Source organism: Grammomys surdaster, unplaced genomic scaffold, assembly GCF_004785775.1.
Source record: "Grammomys surdaster isolate TR1022 unplaced genomic scaffold, NIH_TR_1.0 126313, whole genome shotgun sequence".
Taxonomy (NCBI): Eukaryota; Metazoa; Chordata; class Mammalia; order Rodentia; family Muridae; genus Grammomys; species Grammomys surdaster.
The window spans coordinates 11896432-11911298 of NW_021621113.1; the positions used below are offsets into that span (position 1 = coordinate 11896432).

The 14867-nt window shown below is 50.6% G+C and overlaps 1 protein-coding gene across 2 annotated transcripts in view; it reads left to right on the forward strand.

Annotated features, from left to right (window-relative positions):
• The window catches only part of Tmco4 (transmembrane and coiled-coil domains 4), an 82064-nt gene extending 68762 nt beyond the window's left edge, over positions 1 to 13302 (forward strand). For both annotated transcript variants that reach the window (XM_028759916.1, XM_028759915.1), the window contains 3 exons: positions 6936 to 7053; positions 8338 to 8455; positions 12249 to 13302. In XM_028759916.1, coding sequence (XP_028615749.1) covers positions 6936 to 7053; positions 8338 to 8455; positions 12249 to 12650 — 638 coding nt within the window. In that variant the 3' untranslated portion in view covers positions 12651 to 13302. The remainder of the gene's footprint in view (positions 1 to 6935; positions 7054 to 8337; positions 8456 to 12248) is intronic.
• Positions 13303 to 14867: the final 1565 nt, after the last annotated feature.

Sequence of the window (14867 nt, forward strand, 5' to 3'; positions counted from 1 at the left end):
GATAGATAGATAGATAGATAGATAGATAGATAGATAGATAGATAGATTGATTTCTGGACATGAGAAGGCAGGATGTGAAATCCATGTCGGATGCTTCAATAGCAGGTTAGACAGAGGAAGAGAGAAACCATTGCAAGATCCATTTGTAGAAATTACCCACAAAGCCTTTGTGGAGGTGAGGAAGAGGAAAAATAGAATGAGGAAGTTCCTTGGCCGCCTAATGCAAAATCTGAAAGAAGAGCCTAGGGTTTCTCCCTAGGGGAAAGGGGGTTTAATGCCTGAGAATTTTCCAGGAGTGAGTCCTGCCTGAGCTTCAGGGAGCAGCTGTGCCTGGTTAGTAGACTCTTGGGAATAAACACTGTTTGCTGAGAGCCACTGAGCAAGGATGGTTTGCCGCAGAGCAGGGACTACCTGCCGCCTTTACTCAAGTGTGAGCATGCACACAAACAGCCCATCTAGTCCCAACTAGATTGCAGTCCTCAGTTTACCAGAAATTGTATTCCCAAGTTACACGCACTCAATGAAGGACCCATGGGGTTCATGCCTAGGATCCCAGCACTTGAGAAGTGGGAGGCCAGCCTTGGCTACATAGTGAGTCTGGGGCCATCCTAGCAATGTGAGACCTTGTCAATTTCTAACGGGAAAGCTAAGATCCTGTGTGTCAGAATCACAAACACCAGCCAATGAAATTAGTAGAAAACTCTAGAGCATAAGAGTGTTCTCTAGCCCGGCTGTTCCCCTCTGATATCTGTCGAGCTGAGCCTCCATAGTTCACATTTCCCTCAGCAACTATTGTCTTCTAAGCTTCTACTAGGATGGTCCAGTAAGCCAAGCTTGCAGCATTTGCCCACCTTCCTAGTCCAAAATCCCAAAGTCGTCCAGTTTTCTCCAAAGAACAGCCTGGTCGGGCCTGTCCCAGCAATAGCTGGTACCAAACTGTCTTAGTTTTTATTTCTGTGATGAGACACCATGACCAAGGCAACTTATAAAACAAAGTATTTAATTTGAGGCTCACAGTTCCAAAGGGTTAGCATTTATGACCGTTGAAGTGGCGAGCATGGCTGCGGGCAAGCAGAGGTGGTGCTGTAGCAGTAGCTGAGAGCTCAAATCTCAATCCACAAGCACGGGGCAGAGAGAGCTAACTAGAAATGACATGGACTTTTGAAACATCAAAGTTCACTCCCAGTGACAGGCCACACCTCCCCCAGCAAGGCCACACCTCCTCCAGCAAGACCACACCTCCTAATCCTCCTCAAACTGTTCCACCAACATCCCATATTCAAATATATGAGCCTATGGGGGCCATTCTCATTCAAACCACTACAGTGTGCATTAAAAACCCAAAGGTTAGGGAAATAGCTCTGTGGCAAAGCATGTAGCTAGTATGTACAAGGCCCTTGGTTCCATCCCTGGTAATGAAAAATATCAGATAGAAACTGTAGGAGGTCATGAACCTCTCTTTCTCTTTCTTGGCCATATCTGTCCATGTGCTTCTGTTTGATACGCGGTTCAGACATACCTCAGCCTAGTCATCACGTGTGAGACTTCTTAGAGTTTTCAGGCTGCTGGGGTATCTCTTGCAACCACCAAACTGGAAGTAGCCATATCTGTGGGTTATCTGTGTGTAATAACTCAATTTTGGAAGACATTATAGTTGTCAAAGTATATTTGATTCAAAATTGTATGAGATCACAGAGGGAAGTGAGATGGGTAGGAGGGGATGAAATGTAGAAAGACCCAAACCCTGCATGGTATTCGCTGTGTGACCCGGGACAGCATTGGTAGGTCTCTGAGGCCGAATGTCCCATGGTAGAGTGGAGGTGTTCTGCTCACCTTCCAGGGTCACTTGATTCTGAACTTTTCCTAAAGTAAGAGGCAGTAATGGTAAAAATAAATAAATAAATAAATAAATAAATAAATAAATAAAGCAAGCCAGGCATGGTGGCACACACTTGGTATCCCAGTACTCAGGAGGCTGAGGCAGGAGGATTACAAATTCAAGACCAGCCTGGACTATATATCTTGAGACTCTGTCTTACCAAAAAAAAAAAAAAAACTTTTTTTAAAGGGTGTAGTAGGGTTGATGAGATGTCTCAGGAAAGTACCTGTAGCTTGCATGGACCTGAGTTCAGACCCACGTAAGACAGCCAGGCAGTGACCTGGTCACAAGCGAAAGACCGGTGGAGCCCCCAAGTCTGCTGACCAGTGAGTCCAGCCAATTACCAAGCACCAGACTCAGTGATAGATCCTGTCTCCAAAGAGAAGGGAAACAGTAATTGACAAAGACACCCAGTGTCAACCTCCAGCCTCCACACACATCACGTGCTGTGCATGTGCTACGTGCATATTCCACACACCCAGTTCTTCCAAAGAAAGCAAAGGGAACCAGGCATAGTGATGCAGGCCTTTATTCCCAGCCTTCTGGAGGCAGAGGCAGGTGGATCTCAATGAGTCCCAAGCCAAACATAGGGCTACATAGTAAGACCCTGTCTCCAAAATCGAGGAGAGGAATAGAAAGATGTCTCTCTCTGTGGTTAAAAGCATGCAGTTAGCTGGGCAGTGGTGGCGCACGCCTTTAATCCCAGCACTTGGGAGGCAGAGGCAGGCACATTTCTGAGTTCGAGGCCAGCCTGGTCTACAGAGTGAGTTCCAGGACAGCCAGGGCTACACAGAGAAACCCTGTCTCAAAAAAAACAAAAACAAACAAACAAAAAAAAAGCATGCAGTGCTGTTTCAAAGGACCCCATTTTGATTCACAGTACCCATGTCTGGCCTCTCAGAACTGCCTATAACTCCGGCTCCAGGACCCAACACCGTCTTCTGGCATCCACTGAGCACTGCGCTCATGTGCACATGCACCTGGACATACATATGTATAATTTTTAAAACAATAATAAAATAAAGTATTTTTTACAGACTTATTTGAATAGCCAATCCTGGAGTCCCTGCAATCCCAGTTGGCTGAAAATGAGCGTGGCTGTCACCAGAGACCCCAGAAATACACAGCAAAGCGTGGTTCGGCCAGATGGCTCTTTCATCTCCATGATAACACACAATCACATTTGATGCGATTTATTTCCCAGCCATGAAACCATACCCACCAGTTGCTTGAACCAAGTCAAACCTAGTGTCAGCCTGCCTGGGGGGCAGCCAGGAGAGGCCAGGTGGAACAGATTAATTTTGAGGTTCCTGGGGAGCGGTAATAGCTGCCTCACTCTGTGTGGGCATCGGAGAGCAGAGCTGAAGGCTTGGTTAGCCACTTGAAGAATTCAGCCTAAATCCTGATCAGACAGCCAGAGAGGTTCCTAGGTGATTTCCTGCCAGTGTGAGCCTCCCCTAGGGGGCAGCCTCTGTAGTCAGGACTTCCCCCCCACCCCATCCCACCCCCACCCCCCACCCCCACCCCCCGGTTTTCCCAACTCATCTCCCTCCTTTTATAGTTTTCCCGCTTCCTTTGCGGAGTGCATAGCTGAGTATCTTTTCAGTGGACTTGGTTTGTGTTAGACACGGCTCATAGCATCTCCTTCAAGGCCTTTCTTGCAGATCTGTGGCTGGCAGATGCTCTCCCCTCCCCCCTCCCGTTCTCACCTTATCACTCTCCGCACACAAGAGCCCCTGATGGGATGGAGAGGATCCAGCCACTTTGCAGGTACAGCTGGGAGAGTCTCATTACTGACAACGTGACAGGCATGTAGGAATGTGCTTTGTGCCTCTCTGGCTGTTTGAGGAGACATCAGAAGCTCTGTGCATGCTGGCTTCCCTTTAACAAGGCCTGATATTGAGAGACCAGCAGAGATCAGGTCAGCAATACTGGTTTCCATGGGCAAAGCTGGGCCCCTGGGACATGGTTTTTAAATTTCAGCTTTAGAGTTTACCCATACACAGTTTTCAAGGCTGTTACTAAGAAGAGGATGATGCCCTGTCTGGGTCCTGGAAGGGTTTTGGGAAAACTGAAGCCATCTCTAGACTTCTGAGAGTGCCAGGTTCTGAAAATGTCATTGAAAGAGTCCAGGGTGAGCCTCCAGAAACACCAGAAGGACGGCAGATAGGAGTAAAGCTGACATCGAAAGAGTTCAGGGTGAGCCTCCAGAAACACCAGAAGGACGGCAGATAGGAGTAAAGCTGACATCGAAAGAGTCCAGGGTGAGCCTCCAGAAACACCAGAAGGACGGCGGATAGGAGTAAAGCTGACATTGAAAGAGTCCAGGGTGAGCCTCCAGAAACACCAGAAGGACGGCAGACAGGAGTAAAGCTGATAGCAAAATGTCATCAAAAGTAAAGAAAACACTCTGCACAACATGGATATTCTTGAGGCTATGGAACAAACATTTTATTTTTTAAGAGTTATTTTTATTTTTCATTTTATGTAGGGGTGTGAGTACAGTCTCTTATGCAAGCCAGAAGAGGGTATCAGATCCCTGAGGATTTAGGTGGTTGTGAATTGCCCAGCATGGATGCTGGGACCTGAACCAGGGTCCTTGGCAAGGCCAGAAAGCCCTCTTAACCACTGAGGCATCTTTCCACCTTTCTGACCTGGACACTTGAAAGCAATAAAGGACTGGAGATATGACTCAGTTGATAGACTGCTTGTCTAGCGTGCATGAAGCCCTAAGTTTTGTCTCCAGTGCTCATAAACTTGGAATGGTGACCCACGCCTCTAATCCCAGCAGTGGAGAAATAAAAGTAGGAAGGTCACAAATTTAAGGCTATCCTCAGCTAGTCCTAAGCCAACCTAGGATACGTGAGATCCTAGGATACATGTATCTCAGGCTGGCCTAGAACTAGCAATACAGGCAACAGTGACCTTTGTCTTAGATACTGTTCATTGATATAAGGAGATACCATGACCAAGACAACTTATTAAAGATAGCCTGTAACTGGGGGCTTGCTTGCAGTTTCAGAGGATTAGTCCATGATCAACATGGTGGGGAGCCTGGCAGCAGGCAGGTGTGGTACTGAAGAAGTAGCTGTCAAGTACATCCTGATCTACAGGCAGAAGGCAGAGAGGTACCCACCCCAGTGACACGCCTCCTCCAACAAAGCCACACCTCCTAACCCTCCCTAAACAGTCCACCAGTTGGGAACCAAATATTCCAGTACATGCACCTGTGAGTGCTTTTCTCATTCAAACCACCACAGCCTTGAACTTCTGATCTTCTTGCCTCTAACTCTCAGATGCTGGGATTACAGACATCTACTACCACACCCAACTCTTGTGTGGATGAAACCCAGGGCTTCGTGCACTAGACAAGCACTTTCCCAACTGAGGCACATCCCCGGCCTCGACTTCCAATCCAAAGGGTTCGCTCCTGGACTTAGAAACAGTGACAGGAAGTCCTGGAGCGGAGGGAGGGCGAGGGCTTGACTGACAAGCTTTCCTTTTCAACCAAAGGCACACCGCCTCCTTACTGCCAAAGGTATAGCAGGATGGAGGACCACCCACTCCCATAGTACAAGCAGAGTATAAATAAAATCTAAGGCGCTGTTTCAAAACGGAGAGACACAAAAGCTGCCTGTGTCTGTGACTTCTGAACTCAAAGATAATCTCACCCCCTTTACATAAGAATATGAATATTTATAAGCTTGTGGGGGCGGGGATGGAAGGCACATGCCAGGCAAGTGTTCCTCTATTGAGCTGCATCCTCAGCCCTGGGGCTCTGTATTTAACGCCTCAAACTTTCACAGGAGGGAAGGCTGGGATCAGAAAGTGACTTTTGGTAGATACTGTTCCCACCGCAAAAGGATGCCAGGGCCATTAAATGTTCATCTCTGGCATATTTATAATTTTATACTTATTTAATGTGTGTGTATATGTGTGTGTGTATCTGGAGTATGTGTGTGTATATGTGTGTGTGTATGTATGTGTGTGTGTATCTGTTGTATGTGTATGTATATGTGTGTATATATGTGTATATATATTTACATGTGTGTTTGTATGGTGTGTTTATGTATAAGTGTATGTATATATGTGTCTATGCATTTGCATGCGTGTGTACATGCATGTGTGTGTGTGTCTGTGTGTGTCTGTGAGTGTACACATGTCTTGCTTCCCATGTAGAGGTCAGAAGACAACTTGAGTTCGTCTCTCCTTCTACCATGTGGGTTCCTGGGATCAACTTGTGCATCTTTACCCACTGAGCTGTCTCATTGGCCCTCTGGCATCTTTTGTCAGTCTTGAATGGTGGCATCCTGGGGGCTGCTGGACACTGGAGGTATAACCTAATAAGGACTTTTTTTCAATGTAGGGACAGGAACTTAGGCCCTTGCACACACTACAGAGAGCAAACTATTTGCAAATCCCACACAGTGAGCAGATCTTTTGCAAATCCCATGCAGTGAGTATACCTTTTGAATGAAGCTCGTCTGAGAGTAGATAGGCCTGGTGAGACAGCTCCCGGCTGGGCTCCAGCCACAGCAGAATTCATGTCCAACCCAGCCTGGTTTACGTTCATTCTAGACTACACGAGAGGCTTGCTGGCTAGTGTCACTACATGGGAAGCTCGCTGGCTAGTCTCAGTTCAGAATCATAGCAGAAGCTCTTAGGCTTCTCTCCCTGGGTCTCTCTCTGGATCTAACAGTTGCTCAGAATCCCTGCTATTGTCCCTGCTGGCCACAAGGAGGTGTGAAAAAACACCTTGTTTCCTACTGGGGCTGTGCCACGTGCTGACTATGTGGCTGTGTGCTGTTTACCTTAACTGTCACAGTGACACTTTGCAGGAATAGATCAGACATTTGAAGGTCAACTTAGGGCCTAGAATCCTCTACATGTCAGCATACCCGTGCACACACACACACTCACGCGCACACACATGTACATAGATGTATGCTACCCCTTTCTGTTTCCCATCTCAATCCATCCCACATCATCCTACCCCTTCCCATCAGGACCACTGTGTGCAGGTACACTGACAGACTCTTCTGGGTTCTCTCACCAGATTGCCAAGGAATCATTGAGGATGTGGTCCTTCTGGGCGCACCAGTAGAAGGCGACCCCAAGCACTGGGAACCGTTCCGGAATGTGGTGTCTGGGAGAATCGTCAATGGCTACTGCAGGTCTGTCTGAACCTCGTGTCATGGGGGAGGTAACAACATTTCCTGAGCTCTGGGTGTGTCCTTCCCCACCCTTTCTGGAGACAAGAAGTCTCTATGCAGAAAGGTACCAGAATCTGGTCATGGGCATGTCAGCGCTGTGGCTAGGGCCAGAGGTTCAGATCTGAGAGGCGTCCCACCCTGCAGGATGGCAAGGGAGGGTCTTGTGGCACCCTATGTCATCACTTGCAAGATGACTCTGAAGGAGGAAGCATGGGGTAGCACCTGAGACCGAAAAACAAAAGGGTCTACATGAGAGCCCTTTGGGGCTAAGGCATACCCGTGTGCGCCATTGGCGGTGCGGGCATCTGGGCTCCATTTTTGCACCATGATTTCTGAGCAGGGACAGGAAGGTAGAAGAAGCTGGCAGTACAGAGAGTCAGCACCCTGGGCAACAGGCCTCCTGGCAGGTGGTGGGACCTGGGGGTTGGGGAGGGAGTGGGAGAGCAGCCCTGTTTGTCGGGGAGTCTTTTGAGAGGCCCTCAGAGTTTCATTCTGAGTTAAATCCCCAAACTCCAAAAAGCAACCCCGACCCCAAGCCTTGTAAGACAATCCTGTATCAGGGAGCCCACAGACTGGTTAGCTGTAAAAACCTCAAACCTCATGAGTTCTCAACTGCCACAGGTCACCTGCAGCAAACACATAGGATGGTCACCAAGTGACCTGGAGGTGGCACTCCAAGCTCAGAATCAAGGGGGAGGCTAGAGGGATGACTGGTGGACCTGTATTTTGTTGAGGCAGGCTCTGCTATAGCTCAGGCTGGCTTTGAACTCTCTATGTAGCCAAAGATCCTCGGCTTCTGCCTCCCAGGCATTGGATGCACAGTCAGGCAGGCACCCTCCGATTCCAACTTATACAGGGCTAAGGGTCAAAAGCAGTGTTTGTGCATGCTAGGTAAGTGCCCTGCAGGGCTCAGAGGCCAGAGGCTCTGGGTGACAGCTAAAGGCAGAGGGAGGGACAGTTGGTAAAGAGCCGGTGATGGAGGAGCCTACAGGGAAAAAGCAAATGGTAAGAGTCCCATGTAAAGGGATTCATCTCCAGGGAGGAAGGAGGAGGTCAGAGCCCCTCAGAGCATCTAGCAGACCTGGTGCCTACACCCCATCCTAGCACTTGGAGGCTGAAGTGGAAGGATTGTGAGTTTGAGGCTAACCCAGTCTATGTAGTAACTCTGCCCAGTTGGCCAGTTGCTGGGGGTCAGAGGCCCAACCTGCCCGGGATCAGGCTGACGGCCCCTATTTCTGCCTGCAGGGGAGACTGGCTCCTGAGCTTCGTGTACCGAACGTCTTCTGTGCAGCTCCGCGTCGCAGGCCTGCAGCCTGTGCTGCTGCAGGACCGGAGGATGGAGAACGTGGACCTGTCCTCAGTGGTGAGTACTGATCTGTCCCATTGGCCTGTGTATGAGGGACACCAGGTCTCTCCGGCACTTGGAGATAGTACCTGCACGTACCTGCCTCTTGCGAGCTGAGCTCCATCCCAGCCTTTCCCCAGCGGCTGTAATTCCCAAGCTACCTCCAGGCAGGAACTGTTCTGCCCCATTTACAGATGAGGAAATCAAGGCTCAGAAAACTTCCTGTCTTCCTAACAAGCAATTCGCAGGGCTGGATCCAAACCCCCAAAGGTCCTCAAATTACCAACCCCCCTCAACACCTTCACCCCAGGTGACCAGTCATAGCTGCCCCACCACCACCACCGCACTGCACTTCCTTCCCCCCGGACGTAACCAAAGTAAGCAGAGGACTCAGGTGCAGAACATGGGCTACACTCAAAGCAGTAGACCCTGGTGCCAGCCAAGCAAGAACATAATCCAGCACCCGTCCGTTATATGCAATGTTTACTGAAGATGCAAGGCCCAGGGCTCTGGGCTTACGAGTGCTCCCCAATATTAGTCCCCTCCCCTTCAGTCAGCCCCCCACCCTCACTTCTCCACCCTGGAGACTAGCTGCTCCCAGACCTCTCCCTCCTCAAACACCTAGGCTTTAGCTTAGCTTCATAGCTCTGCCTAATAATAGGTCTTTATCATGTCAGAGGCCTCAGCAAAGCGGTGCCTCCCTCCTCTGACTAATTAGAGGTAATTAGCATTGCCTTTGTGTCCCTGCCTTTTCTTGGCAGCTTGCTGGAAGAGGGGCTGGCAGGTCTCCCTCTGTAGGACTTGCCTGGTAGCTCCCTTTGCAACAGCGACTACAGTACATAGTCAGTAACAGCACCAGCAGTGACAACAGCTGCCCTGTGTCAGGTGACCCTACGGAAGTCCCAGGAAGACATACTGATCCACTCTCCAGATGTGGAAACAGAGGCTGGCGTACCTTAAGTGAGGATCTATCTGCCCTCACGGGTTTCAGTCTGCCAGGGCGGGAAAGGCCCAAATGGAAGCAGTTCACAGAGGGATAGATTGAATCAAAGGGTGGGGGAGGAGCCAGGGGCTGGGTGTCACACTGAAAGCCCACTTCTAGTGACCTACACCCACAGGGCCCTACCTCAGCTTCTGCAACCTCACACCACCACCAGCTGGAGAATGAATGGTCAAGAACCTGAGCCTGGGCTGGAGAGATGGCTCAGTGGTTAAGAGTACTGACCCCTCTTCCAGAGGTCCTGAGTTCAATTCCCAGCACCCACATGGTGGCTCACAACCATCTATAATGAGATCTGATGCCCTCTTCTGCTGTATTTGAATACAGCTATAGTGTACTCATATAAATAAAATAAATAAGTCTTTAAAAAAAAAAAAAAAAAAAAAAAGAACCTGAGCCTGAGGTGACAGTGTAGGTTCAAGCCAGAAACCCAGGGAACTACCTCAGAGCCTGGGCCCTCAGCCATGAATTTGTCTGTGTTCCTAAACCTCCAGAGCCTGGTCAGCAATTTGCAGTCCTGCCAAGCACGCCTGTATCCACGTGGCTGCCTGCCCGTGCCAGCCCACAGGATGCTGGGGTCATTGCCAGTTTCATCTTACAGAAAGATCTGGCACTGGGGAACCCAGGGCCTAGTGGGCACGGGAAGAGTCTTCATCACAGACAGGTGGGGAGGTGGCAGCCAGGCCAGGTCTCTTACGAGGCAGGAAGGGAAACTGTCAGGACCCATTCCTGCCCACATGGACTAGTGACTGCAGTTCACAGTCTCTTGGCCACAGTCTAGTGGGCCTTGGCTGGTTTGCCAGTCTGTGCTGGGAGCTGCCTGGTGCATCCTGGGGCTTTACCCAGCATCAGTCATGAGAGATAGCCGCTTTACATTAGTGATGTCTGACTGTACCCAGCAGTGGGCAAAGCTCAGTGGGACAGCTTGGGAGATGGCCATGGGCTGAAAACTTCAGTATCAACTGTGTTGCATCCACCCATGTCCCAGGATGCTTACCCCTGTGAGCCCTCCCCACTGCTGACTGTAAAGATGGAGTACCAGCAACACAGACTCCACTGTGGGTCTTTGTAGAACAGCAGCTGGCGGACTGTGTATGGCCAAGACCTGACCAGCCTGAGGCAGAGGAAGCCAGAGCTGTATGCTGTAGGTATGAGGACCACCTGGGGTCGGCTGCCATAATGACGCTGACCCCATCCTTCCTGCCTGCCTTTTCCCACACAGTCCTTCCCCAGGATCCATAACACTCAGGGAAGCAGCTCTTATTTGTCCATAGAGAACTGGTTAGCGTTTGTCCCTGTGAATCTGACATTTCTGTTGGCTGGGATTCAGATGCAATAACTGGGTTTAAGCAGCCATCTTGGGCTCCCGAATGGATCAGCCCAGCTAACTCTCCACCTTCATCTCCCCTTTGAGGCAAACTCAAGTAAGAGAACCCATATACAGCACCTACTAAGCGGCAGTCACAGTGTGCTGTGATGTCTGTGTACCTCTCCGATCCCCTTGAGAGACGATGCGTTTCAAGGGGATGAGAGGGGACGTCTTGACTCCGTCAGCAAAGTGCTTCCCACAAAAACATAAGAATCTGAGTTCAGGTCCCCAGAGCCCAGGTGGAAAACATTCTGAGCCAGGGACTGCAGGTGACAGTACCGGGCTGCAGAGGCAGGAGGATCCCTGGAGTTTGCTGACTAGCCAGTCTAGCCAAATAGATCTGCTCCAGGATCAGCGAGAGACCCTGCCTCGAAAACTAAGGTGGAGGGCCTGAGAGACGGCTCAGCGGTTAAGAGCACCAGCTGCTCTTCCAGAGGTCCTGAGTTCAATTCCCAGCAACCACATGGTAGCTCACGACCATCTGTGATGGGATCTGATGCCCTCTTCTGGGGTGCAGGTGTACGTTCAGTATACAGTATATACAACACTATACACAGGACAAAAGGAGGAAGAGAAGGAAGAGGAAGAAGAGAAGGAGGAAGAAGGAAGGAAGGAAGATACAGTGGAGAGTGATTGATTGAGGAAGATACCTGATCTTTGATACACACACACACACACACGCACACGCACACATGCACACACACACATGCACACAGAGAAAAGACGTCTTACACAAGAACTCAAGAAGCATCAGGAAGCCGGGTGGTGGTGGCCCACGCCTTTAATCCCAGCTCTTGGGAGGCAGAGGCAGGTGAATTTCTGAGTTCGAGAGTTCGAGAGTTCGAGGCTAGCCTGGTCTACAGAGTGAGTTCCAGGACAGCCAGGGCTACACAGAGAAACCGTCTCGAAAAACCAAAAAAAAAAAAAAGAAAAGAAAAAAAAAAAAAGAAACAGAACCGTATGGGCTGTGACAAAGCTTTATTCCTGACTTTGGGTTTTTCCTGGGGAAACCCTCTCAGCCACCATCTGGGCGAGCCATTCCTAATGTTGGGGACAGAAACACACCCCCCCAGATCCCATGGCTACTGAAGAGGAAACACTGAACCCCTCCCCTGCCTGCTGATCATCAGGATGGGCCTTTGTGCTCCAGGGAACCCCACATTTGGAGAAGCTTTCTTTAACTTTCCCTGCCTTGGATCCTACAGCTGCCCTCTGCCGAGTCCCCCCTCCCCCGAGTCCCTCCCCCCCCTGCCGAGTCCCCCCTACAGTGCACTCTAGACTTGAGAAGCAATAATAATTGGGATCCTGGATGCTGAGTGACTGGCTGAGGGTGGAGCTTAGCTGGGGTGGAGCTTAGCTTGGATCCCAGAGAACAGGTGGGCCCTGCCCATCTATCCGCCTGCCTACCTACCCACATGGTCCTCATTCACCATCTCCTGCAGGTCAATGGCCACTTGGACTATGCCAAGCAAATGGATGTCATCCTGAAGACTGTGGGCATCCGCACCAAGCCCGGCTGGGGTGAGAAGGGACTGCCACTGGCCCCTGGCAGCCTGCCCCAAGAAGAGCCACTCCAGACAACCACAGTCTCCACAGATGAGACAATCCACCAGGATGGACAAAGCCAGAGACCTGCCCCAGGAGATGATCTCAAAACCAGCATACCTTCCAGTGCCAGCCAAGCCCAGGTGCCAGCAGGGCTGGACCAATCTACAGAGGACTCACTCCTTACTGCTGCTCCGACAGAGGGACACCTGATCTGCAGCCATGGTGTGGGTCCCAATCCACTGGGCTGCCCTGACTGCACCCATGGGACCCAGGAGGCCTGTGCAGAACTGGACTGACCCAGCAGGTGTCTGGACTACCTCTCCAGACTTCTCTATGCAACTTCTATGCAACTTTCTCTGAGCCCTGCAGGCTTTCCAGAGAGCTCTGGAGGTGGGGAGTCTCCACAAGTGCCTTTCTTAAACAGAGAGGAACTGGAATGGAGAGGGAGGGTGAAAGTACTGGCTCTCTGAGGAAACACGGGCAGTATGACCTCCCAGGTCAACCCAGCTCCAAACCAGTGTAGGCTCCCACCCTGCAGGTCCCATCCAGAGGCCCCTAAAGTCTCTGTGGGACTGGAGGTCCCCATGCTCCCCTTTCTCCAACCTCAGTGGACCCAAGTGTCTTCCAGATCTTGCAGCACTGCCCACTGATCCCAGGTTCCAAGAGCGGGGCGTTTTCAGGTGCCAACGAGACACTTTGCTCCCTCTGTCCTTGGAAGGAGCAGCTCTGTCCAGGCATTTATGTGGGCTGGGTGCCTTGTACAATGTCAGGAGTAACAGACATAGATGTGATATATGTGTCGGCCCATGCTGAGTTTGTGAAACATGTGACCCTGGATAGAATTGTTATAAGAGGAATAAAGGCAGAATTCACAGTCAGTATCTGGAGAACTGGGCCTTGGTAAGCGTGGATTACATGAGGAGGGACCAATAAACACTGTTTATCACACCCTTGGGTTCTTCTCTTGACCTTCATAACTTCATTTTATGCTGGGGAAACAGGGCCTCTGTGTAATTAGGAAGCCCATTGAAGGCCACACAGGATCAGAGATGGAATCACTATAAGTCCAGCCTCTGGACTTCTCACCTAAGCTCTAAGGCCGCATCCTCTCTGTTCCTCCCACCTCCTCTAGGTGGCAGGGACAGAAGTAGCCTGCCCCCATTGTGCATGTGCAGAAATAAGACCCAGAGAAGGCTGTGGGTGTCACAGTATTCAGAAACTTGATGCCCTTGCACTCTGTGTCACTTATCCACTTTACAAACATCTATGACACTTCATGCTGCCTTTAGTATAAACTACTGTGTCCCCATGGAAAAGTGACAGGGATTCATTGTGGGGGGAATGGGGGTGTCACAGAGCATGCTAGGCACAGAGTCAGAGCCCAGGACACTTGCGGTGGGAGACCTTTACCCAGCTGTTTTCCAAGCACCCGTGGCTTCAATAGGAGACAGTCCACACATCCACTTCCTTCAGCTTGTGTTTATTGAGTCCCTCAGGCAGGCCTAGTGGCGGAGAAAGCCGGAAGCACCAGAGCCCTGCTACCAGGGCCCAGTTGAGCATGGTCAGCACCAAGGAGAGCTCCTGGCCACACAGAGAGCCGGGGAGCCTGGGTTGACAGAACAGGGGACTCAAAGAAAGACCTGACGCTGAAGAAGAATTCAGTGTGGAAGGGCTGGAGAGATGGCTCAGTGGTTAAGAGCACTGACTGCTCTTCCAGAGGTCCTGAGTTCAATTCCCAGCAACCACATGGGGGCCCACAACCATCTGTAATGGGATCTGATGCCCTCTTCTGGTGTGTCTGAAGATAGCTACAGTGTATTCATATACATAAAATAAATAAATCTTTAGCCGGGCGGCGGTGGTGCACACCTTTAATCCCAGCACTTAGGAGGCAGGCGGATTTCTGAGTTTGAGGCCAGCCTGGTCTACAGAGTGAGTTCCAGGACAGCCAGGACTATGCAGAGAAACCCTGTCTCGAAAAACCAAACCAAAAAAAAAAAAAAAAAAATTTCAGTATGGAGACACATGGAGCCAAGAGTCCCGCCCTTACCCACAAATGCAAGCCCCATGCTGGACCAGAGCCCACCCACCTGTCTGTGGCTTCACCCCCAAGCCAGGGGCATACATCCCTCTTCAGCTGTACCCTGCCCACCCAAGCAGCCATCCTTTCTTTCAGTGACCCTAGGGAGGACCAAAGGGGGAAGGCAGAATGAGGGGCTGTTCTGCCTCCATCAGCTGCTTCCTCTCGGGGAAGACGGAGTGGAGGAAACCCACACTTAAGGTTGCACAAAATCTGTCACCATCCCCTGGGCCACCTCTAGAGGCAGAAGGACAGGATGGGACTGGAAAGAGTCCCTGAGTGGTACGGTCTCCACCCAAGAAAGCAAGGAGGCTGGGAGCCCAATCTGGGCTGGAACAGACAGTGGGACTGAGATGTGGCCCAGTAGAGAGCACTTGCCTAGTATGTGTGAGGCTGACCTAACAGAAACCAGGAGGCCCTGGTCACACAGCTC